Raw genomic sequence first — 10,000 nt, 5'->3', positions numbered from 1 at the left:
TTTGAGGATGTGTAGATGAAATTAGAGAATATAAACTGATAACATCGTTATGAACAATCGTTTGGCTGTGGTGCTTTTAGATTTAAAAAAAAAATCACATAAATATCCCAGACACACACACACACACATATATATATATATATAGAGAGAGAGAGAGAGAGAGAGAGATGTGTGTAGGGGTGATGTGTAGGGGGCAGAGGATGTGTGCGAATTTTGTGTATATATATTTTCTACAGCTCTCCTAGCTTTTGTTAACAACAGCCACTGCAGATTTTGTATTCATCCAAAACATTCAATTAGAGCTACGTGTCTTGAGTGTGCGTCTCCAGCAGTTGCCTCTCTGCAAATCCAAATTACTACCAGGTTTGTTGGATCAACTCCATGGGAACGCCAAATTAGTTGCTGGTTAATTTTTTAATAGTCTCTCCATGCATTTGATGTGTGTGTATGAGAGAGGGAGAGAGAGAAAAACTTGGATGGGGACAGAGGATAAACACGTTATACAATATGGAATTACTAATGCACGTTGCATTGGTACAGTTCAGTGTTAGCTTCTGGTTACTCCAGAAACTGTTTACAGCCAATAAGATAAAAACAAAATACGGAAAATAAGGCGTTCTCCAGGGATATTTAGTTTCAGGTTTTAATCAACAGGACTACGGTGTTAAACTGGCAATGTAATCCGTGAGCAAATTTGTTAAAGAACGTAGAATAGCGGACGAAAGTGTTTATGGAGAACGCAAACTCCATTGCATTCATTTATTTCGAATTATCTCATTTTATTGTTGAATCTGCATGCATTTTCATAAACAGATTCAAAATACATAATATTTTTGACATCTAGGTAAAGGCAGGTTGTTTCTTGGCACTTCAAAATTGAAATTAGCCGTGTGAGCTGAGGCGATCGAAGGGAAATAACTTCAGTTCATTTCAATTAAGCAAGAGTGCTTTCCCTTCAACTTTTTTTTTTTTTTTTTTTTTTTTTTCCTCCTCAGAACTCTCACCAACATCCACAATCTCCAACGCCATGTTCACATTCGCAAGCTGTTCACGGCTTGTGTCAAACTAATTCATGGAATGTGTTTCATCATGGTTGCATCTATGAAATATATGTCTGTACAAGATAGGATTTTTCTTATAGTGTCCATACACAGTCTAGAAAAAAATATGCTTCCCGCAAAATGATGTATGTCTGCGTGTATCGACACACTTATTCATACACACACACACACACACACACGCACGCACGCACGCACACACAAACCACACACACACACACACACACACACACGACACGCACTCACACACACATACACCACACACACACACACACACACACACACACACACCACGCACACACAAGCAAGCAAAGGTTCGACAATTTTTTATTTTATTATGCGCTTTTTACATAGTAATTTGTACAGTAAAAGGCATTGACAAAATAAGGCATTGAATCAGAACGCTTTCAATTTTGAGCTGATGTTGAATCCACCGTAAAATCTAGAGATAGCATCATTCTGCCAACCAAACCCTCATTTGATATGACATGAATTTAAGGCGGAAAAGGAGACATGATTGACCATGTTTTTGTTTTGTTTTGTTTTGTTTTTTCCTCTTCTATCTTGCGAATGACAAGAGAGGCACTGAGTGTGCTGGTAGTTATGTACATGGAGGGAATCAATTAATACTGATTGCTCCTGCAGAATGGAAAAAATAGAATCGTATAGAAATGACAGATCTATCCATGTCTGATAATAATAATAATAATAAAAGAACCAAAGGTGTTGTTTCAGGACTTCCGGACATTAAAATGATCGTTGGGCGGCCGCCACGAAAAAAAAAAAAATGAATGGAAGAAAGCAGGCAACTGTAAATGGAAGAAAAAGAAAATAGTATTTACATAATGCTGTTTTGTGTTTGTGGTATATAACGTTTTATGCAGACGCGGGTTCTTTTTTTTTCTTTTTCTTTTTTTTGTGCTCACCGAGAGACATTGAATAAACTGTTTCAGAATAACTATGTGGAGACACTTCGTAGGAAGAAAGCCTTTCGTGACTTACAGGGCTTCTCCCATCACAAACGGAAGTTGATATTTTTTTCCTTGTGTGAAAAAGTGTTGTTCACCACTGTCGCCAACAGGTATAAAGGAACTTGAATGCAAACTAAATCCTAGGATATATGCAGCAATGTAGAACTTATCATTCTACCATCAGTTGCTTTTAATTCTCAGAATTTATTTCCACTTCAGCAAGGTCGTCATCTACAGTGAATGCTGTTTATAAAAATAAATTTTAATAAAGCGAAATAACAGCGCTCCGTGGTTTGTCAATAAAAACCATGGAAAAAAAACACCCGAAAACTGATGTCGACCTCTGCTTGTGGAAAATTATAGGAAGGCTAACTTTACATGCGAGTTTCCACATTGAAACTACTGATTAAAGTCCGATGTTTTCGAGGAAGATTGTTTTGCTACGCTTTTCCCTACTGTGTTCTTGGAATGACTGGGATTTGTGCGAAACGAACTTTTGGACAGCATCATTTTGAGCCGTTTTATTACTGGATCTGTTTATTACATCAATTTTGAAAAAAAAAAGAAAAAAGAAAAAAGACTGTCACGAAAAATTGAGCATAAATTTCTACTGGTAATAACATTGTATGTTTTAAGGTGCTTTATTATTTGCACTATAGAAACGAAAGTCTCTTATTAGTACTGAACAGTTTTATTTCTCTCTCGATGATAGGTGCGTTTGCTGTTTTGCCATCAAGTGTAATGCTACTGTGCATAGACTACATGATCCAATGCTGGACGGAGAATCTGATTATCACAGATATACGTTGGCTTGAATGGTGATTTAAAATGTCCACTGCTGGACGAAGAAGAAGAAGAAGAAGAAGAAGAAGAAGAAGATGAAGAGAGAAAAAAAAAGGAATGTATCGACCCCAGTCAAACAGTGGACTACACCTCAAGAAGACCTCCAGGGCCCAACGTGAAATGTAAAGAAATGTTTATCACACAGCTTAGAAAAACAACAACAACCAAACAAACAAAAAAAATTACTGATGCATCACACAAACAGCGAGGGATGCACACGGACCTCTCAAAAAGGACTTCGCTCGTACCAACGTACCCGGGCCAGGTTACACTAGCTACCTTTGCCTTGCTAAGTTTGGCTAAGCGTTAAGAATGTTCCTAAGTCAGTGGATGGAGAAGAAGAAGAAGGAGGAGGAGGAGGAGGAGGAGAAGTCAGGGACACTCCTAACGTCTAACAGCAAACTTAGCAAACTGCCTTGAACGCTCATGTAAAAGCCCAACCCACCCACCGACCCACCCACCCCAGGCAGGGAGCTGGGGAGGGGGAGTGAACCCTTCTACTTTTTACACTTGAAGAGGTTGCAGCAGCAGAAGAGGATGCCCATGATACCGCCATCCCCGCATATTCCTCCTCCTCCTCCTCTCCTTTTCCCGCTGTGCCCTCTCCGTCGGCCCCGGCCCCCTTTGGGCTTGTGGTGACCCTTGCACTTGCCGTGGCTCCCCCTGCGCCCCTTGGGGCTCCCGTGGCGCTTCTTGCCGCTGCCCTTCCGGCTCCCTTTCCCGCTGCCCTTCCGGCTCCCGTGGCTCCCCTTCCGGCTTCTCTTCTCCTCCTCCTCGTCGTCCGACTCGTCGTCATCGTCGTCCAGCATCACTTCTTCCAGGAAGTTTCCGGAACCCTGCATGCACGCGCGCGCGCGCGCGCGCACACATACACAGACACACACACACACACACACACACACACATATATACACAGACACACACACACACACACACACACACACACACACACACACGCACACAGAGAATCAAACACGTGGAGGGTTTCCTACTTCCCAACCCCCCACCTCCCCAATTTTGAGGGAACGCACACACGCGCGCATACATGCACACACACACGGACACACGCAGACACACACACACAGACACACACATACACATACACACACACACACACACACACACACACACACACACACACACACACACACACACACACACACACACACACCGGTCTTCAAAGCTAACTCATGTTCAAACGTGCAAGTGCTTTTTTTTTTCAAAAACAAACTCAAAAACTGAAAACCAACAAAAGAAACAAACCAACAACAAAAACACAAACAACGTCCCCCCCTCCCCCCCCCCCCCCCCCCCCCCCCCCCCCCAGAAAAAAGAAAAGGAAGAAAAATGAAGGAAACACAAACAAAAGCAAAAAAGAAACATCCCTAGAGAGAGAGAGAGAGGAAAAAAAAAAGAGAAAAAAATCTCAAGGAAAAATAGACAACCACGAAAAACCAACCAAACAAACAAAAGACAAACACGAAAGACTCCCTGCCTTCTTAAAACCCTTTCACCGCCATGGTCGCATTTCGGCACCAGCTAGGTAAAGGACCCATGTCACTGAAATGCAACCAGATGATGGGCCTTTTGTGCATTAACCTAATGCTCTTAATTTTCAGTGGTAGGATTGGCTATTTTTTTCTACACATCACAGGGGAATCCCCAGCTATTCTTAGACACCATCTTTTCTGTGGTTCCTGCACAAGGTTGATTTGCATGACTGACTACCAACAAAGAAAGTCTCCGTGTCTTGCATCTATCTATCTATCTAACCTTGCCCTTGAAGACGAGGAAGCGGCCTCCGCAGTCCTTGAAGACCTTGCCCATCCACTTGGGCGAGTTGTCCTCCATGCGGTCTCCCACCTCATTGACGTCCTGACCGTCCGCGAAAGTGAACACGGTGATGACACGGCCCTTGGTAACCTTGCGTCCTCCCCAGAACCTCCTCGCCTGGATTGGGGAGTGGGTGGGGTGTGGGGAGGTGGGGGCGGGGGGGGGAGTGGAGGGGTGGGGGTGGGGGAGTGACACGCACACACGCAGACACACAGACGCACACACACACACAGACAGACAGACACACAGATATTATCATTGCACGAGGCCAAAAATGAAACCAGCAGCTCTCATACAATAGCACGCACGCACACACACACACACACACACACACACACACACACACACGCACATACGCACACACACACACACACACGTACACACACGCACACGCTCGAACACACACACACACACACGCTTCGCAAGCACACACACACACACGCACACGCACACACATACACACACACACACGCACGCACGCACACACACACACACGCACACACACACACAGAGACACGCACGCACACAGACACACACACAAACACACACACACGCACACACACACACACACACACACACACGCACACACACACACGCACACACACACACACACACACACACACACACACACACACACACACACACAGAGTTATAGTCCTCAGTCTGCATAAACCCCGAAAACCCCGTGGAGAATGACTGTGTCGCCCAAATCTCTTTTTTTTCTTAATTTGGTGTGAGCTTGTCCGGATTTTGTTTTGTATTTTAATTTGTTTTTGTTTATTTTACTTTATATATATATATAAATATTTCGATTGGCGTCATCTCCCTTTTTTATTTTATTTTTTTTTACTCACTTGTGTAACCAAATTTACTTATTTTCATGTTATTTTCGCTTTTATTTATCCTTATTTCATTCTTCATTTTATTTCGTTTTATTTCTTCTTTTTTTTTTCAATCTCTCTTATTTTATTCTATATTATTTCATTTTCATCTTATTTCTGTCGTCTTTTTCAATTCATTTGATTTGCTTTTCGTTTATTATTTTATTTTACTTCATTTTATATTCTATTTCGTGTCACTCCGAAACAGCACACCCCTCCGCCCACCCCCCACCCACCCCCCGCCTATCTCCACTCCCTCCCTCCCCCCCCCTCCAACCCATCACCTTCACCCCCAGCCCCCATATTTTTCATTTTACTTTTTTTTTCTTCTAATTTTATTTCGTTTTGTGTTTTATACTATTTAATTTCACACAACTCCTAAACAAACAGCTCCTACCACCACCCATCCCACCACCATCCCTCCCTCTCTCCACTTCCGCGCACCCACCCCCCCACCCACCCTCTCTCGACTCCCCTCACCCCTCCCCCAAACCTCCACACCCACCCCTCCATACCTTGGCGACAAGCGATGAATTCTCTCTCCGTGTAGTCAGCATCTTTCTCCGCGATTTGATTTGATCTAATTTCATTTCCTTTTTTATTCAGTTGAATTTCATCTCATTTCGTGAAATTTCATTCTATTTGATTTCCCTTTGATTTCATACTGTTTCATTCCCACAGCCTCTCTCCCACCACACATCCACACACCCCCCACCCCCAACCCTCTCTCCACTACCTCCACCCCCCCATTCCCGTATATTTCATCTAAGTTCTTTTTTTTTTTTTTAATCTTATTTCGGTTTACTTCATATCATTTTACTTCCACATCACTCCCAAGCAAACAGCTCCCACCCCCACCACCCATCACCCATCCCACCACCATACTTCCCTCTCTCAACTCCCCCCCCCCCCACCCACACCCTCGACTCTCCACACCCCTCCCCCACACCCCACATCCCCACACCCGCACCCACCCTTCCAAACAAACAGCCCCCTCCCCCACCCACCACCACCCATACCACCACCATCTGTCCCTCTCTCCATTCCTCCCCTCCACCCCGCACTCCCATCCCACACACCACACACCACACCCCAACCCCACCACCCACATCCACACACCCCAACCCCCACCCCCCGTGCCCCCCTCCACACCCTTTACCTGGCGCCAAGCGATGAAATCCTTTTCTGTGTAGTCGCTGTCACTCTTGATGACGAGCAGAATGATGTTGGCGTAAGGGGCAACCATCTCCTTCCAACGGTTCACCTCCTCCCTCTTCTCCTTCCCCTTCATGTCGCTCTCTGAGAGGTCAGGGGTGTCCACCACCTGGGGAAGAGGGGTAGGGGTGGTGGGGGGAAGAGGGGGCGGGGGTGTTGGTGAGAGAAATGGTGATGGTCATCATTGTGATTGTGTGGCTTTACATTGTGTTCTCCATCGCTGCGGCGATGGAGAAGTGGTAACGGGGACAGGCAGAGGATGCCGCTGGCAGTTCCTAGTCACGACTCTGCACGCAGGCGGCTGTGGGGTGATGGTCGTCCGTCGTAGACTGAGGCAGATGCGGCGCCCGTATCCTCCCACAGTGTCAAAGCAGCCCTTTTTAGGGACAGCTCTACTCTCACCACATGGGGAAGGGAAGATAAAAGGATCCGTAAACAAAGCCTGCCTCGCTTACTACCTAGTAGGAAACCGCACCTACTTGGACATCCAACACTAGCGGTCGAAAACAACAGAAGAAAAGAACCAGGAGTCATGCCCTGACTCTGGGTGCCTGGAATGTCCGCACCCTTTCAGACAGAGACGACAGACCAGAAAGGCGCACAGCGCTCATTGCTTGGCCTCTTTTCCCATATGATGACACACACCGACAGATAAGCCTGCCTGCCTACTCATCCGTCGGTCCGACGGGAGACTCTTCCATCATCATCACATTGTGTTGCATGAAATGATATATACGTACATCAGCAAGCAGACAGACATACAGTGACAAAGACAGAGAAAGACATTGATATTTTCCTTGAGAGACAACCGATATGAGATCAATATAACTCAGAAAAGCCACCAGGACAGTACTTACAAAGACACGAGTTGAAAGAATCCTGAAAAAGAAGAATGCTGTATGTGCAACTTAACGTAAGAGAAGCCTCGAAATGGAGGACACTAGAGAGGGAAAACAGAAGCGTAACTATTTTCTGCACACCCTACTACTTGATAATACACAAATCCAATGTTTTTTATGGGAAAAAAAGAAAACGAAAAAGAAAAGTGAGTTGTATGTTGACCTCAGTACTTGATGTTTGTATGATAGTCAGTCGTGTCTAACTCCTGCCATCAGAACAGGAGGCAACTGCTGTTCCGACTATCTGGTCTAGAATTTGATTATTGTGGAGAGTGTCTTGCCCAAGTTACATCCCCACTCTCTCGGCCAAGAGGGTTTTAGAACAACAGCCGGCGTTGGGATGGTTTACAAAGGCCAAGTAGCCCCTAAGGCTGCAGCACTAACGGCCAGTGCAATCTTGCCACCTAGTTTTGAGAGTCATACTCCTTCACAAAAGACTAAGCTGTAAATTGATCATACAGCTCTCACTTTGCTGTTGGCCCAACTGTAAACTAATGTCAATCTGCGTGCTTGGTGATACACAAAGGACCCCAGAGAAGGACGTTCGGTTCGCTGTCGGTGTTAAGGACTGGTGGGTAAGGTGTGTGTGTGTGTGTGTGTGTGTGTGTGTGTGTGTGATTGGGTAGGAGAGGAGGAGAGGGAGGGGTGTGGTGACGCAAGGGGACCGAACCGCTCTCCACACCACACCACCACCACCAAAACCACCACCTCCACCACTACAACCACCATCACCAACAACAACAACACCACAACCACCAACACCACCACCACCACCAACACCATCATCACCAACACACCACCACCACCACCACAACCACAACCACCACCACCCACACAACCACCACCACTACCAACACCACAACAACAACACCACCACCAACAACAACACCACCACCGCCACCACCACCACCACCACAACCACCACCACCCACACCACCACCACCACTACCAACACCACAACAACAACACCACCAACACCAACACCAACACCACCACCACCACAACAACAACAACCACCACAACCACCACCACCACAACCACCACCACCACCACCACAACCACCACCACCCACACAACCACCACCACTACCAACACCACCACAACCACCACCACCACAACCACCACCAACACCACGACGACGACGACGACCACCACCACCACCACCACCACAACAACAACACCACCACCACCACCACCCACACAACCACCACCACTACCAACACCACCACCACTACCAACACCACAACCACCACCAACGCCAACACACCACCACCACAACCACCACCACCACCAACACGACGACGACGACCACCACCACCACCACCACCACCACCACCACTACCAACACCACCACCACTACCACCACCACCACCACCACCACCACCTATCCTGTCTCATACCTTGATGTTCAGCCCAGCCTTGGAGGTCTCGCCCATCTCGGAGGCGGTGGTCTTGGACCCGGCGGCGAAGTGGTCCTTGCCCATGATGGCGTTGGCCACCGTGCTCTTCCCGTGGCCTTCACTGCCCACCACCACTATCCTCAGCTCACCATCATCCGGGACGACCGTATTGGCTGATTTTGAAGAGACAGAAAACAAACAGCGGTGACCCGAAAAAAAAAAAAAAAAAAATCACGCGCATGACCCGTGGTGTGTGTGTGTGTGTGTGTGTGTGTGTGTGTGTGTTTGTTGCCTGATTGAAGAGAAAACAGCGACAAAAAACAAAACAAAACAAAAACAAACCAAAAAAGAAACAAACAAACAAACAAAAACCAAAGAAAGAAAGAAAAAGAAAGAAAGAAAAATCATGTGTGTGTGTGTGTGTGTGTGTGTGTGTGTGTGTGTGTGAGTTTATGTGTGTGTGTGTGTGTGTGTGTGTGTGTGTGTGGATGATCTTGTTGGCCGATTGAAGAGAAGACAACAGCAAGACATGAAAATAAAATGAAAAATAAAAAATATAAATAAATAAGTTAAAAAGAAATTGAATCACGTGAGTAATGACCCTTTTTTTTTCTTTTTTTTTTATAGTTTGTTTGTTTGTTTGTTTGTTTTTAAACAGTAACCAAGGCACGTCCGTTTGATTGAAAAATACTGTGGAAGGGCTACTTACTATACAAGTTTAGAAAAAAAAATTATTATGATGCAAATGATAATGACAACGGTGATAATTGCAATGATGATGATGATGATGATAATGATAATGATAATAATAATAGTAATAGTAATGATAATAATAACCCCCAAATAACAACAACAACAAGACGAAGAGACGGATGAATATCTTATGACCAATAGTAATTC

General features: G+C 45.4%; 1 protein-coding gene across 1 annotated transcript in view; it reads right to left on the bottom strand.

Annotated features, from left to right (window-relative positions):
• Positions 1-1,582: 1,582 nt before the first annotated feature.
• LOC143295507 (GTPase IMAP family member 2-like) overlaps positions 1,583-10,000 on the bottom strand; it is a 21,326-nt gene continuing 12,908 nt past the window's right edge. Inside the window, exons 3-6 of the mRNA XM_076607231.1 lie at positions 9,101-9,273; positions 6,746-6,910; positions 4,646-4,822; positions 1,583-3,708 (exon numbers count right to left, since the gene is read on the bottom strand). Coding sequence (XP_076463346.1) covers positions 3,370-3,708; positions 4,646-4,822; positions 6,746-6,910; positions 9,101-9,273 — 854 coding nt within the window. The 3' untranslated portion in view covers positions 1,583-3,369. The remainder of the gene's footprint in view (positions 3,709-4,645; positions 4,823-6,745; positions 6,911-9,100; positions 9,274-10,000) is intronic.

This window comes from Babylonia areolata, chromosome 20, assembly GCF_041734735.1.
Source record: "Babylonia areolata isolate BAREFJ2019XMU chromosome 20, ASM4173473v1, whole genome shotgun sequence".
NCBI classification, from domain to species: Eukaryota; Metazoa; Mollusca; class Gastropoda; order Neogastropoda; family Buccinidae; genus Babylonia; species Babylonia areolata.
This window is presented reverse-complemented; position numbering and strand designations above follow the sequence as displayed.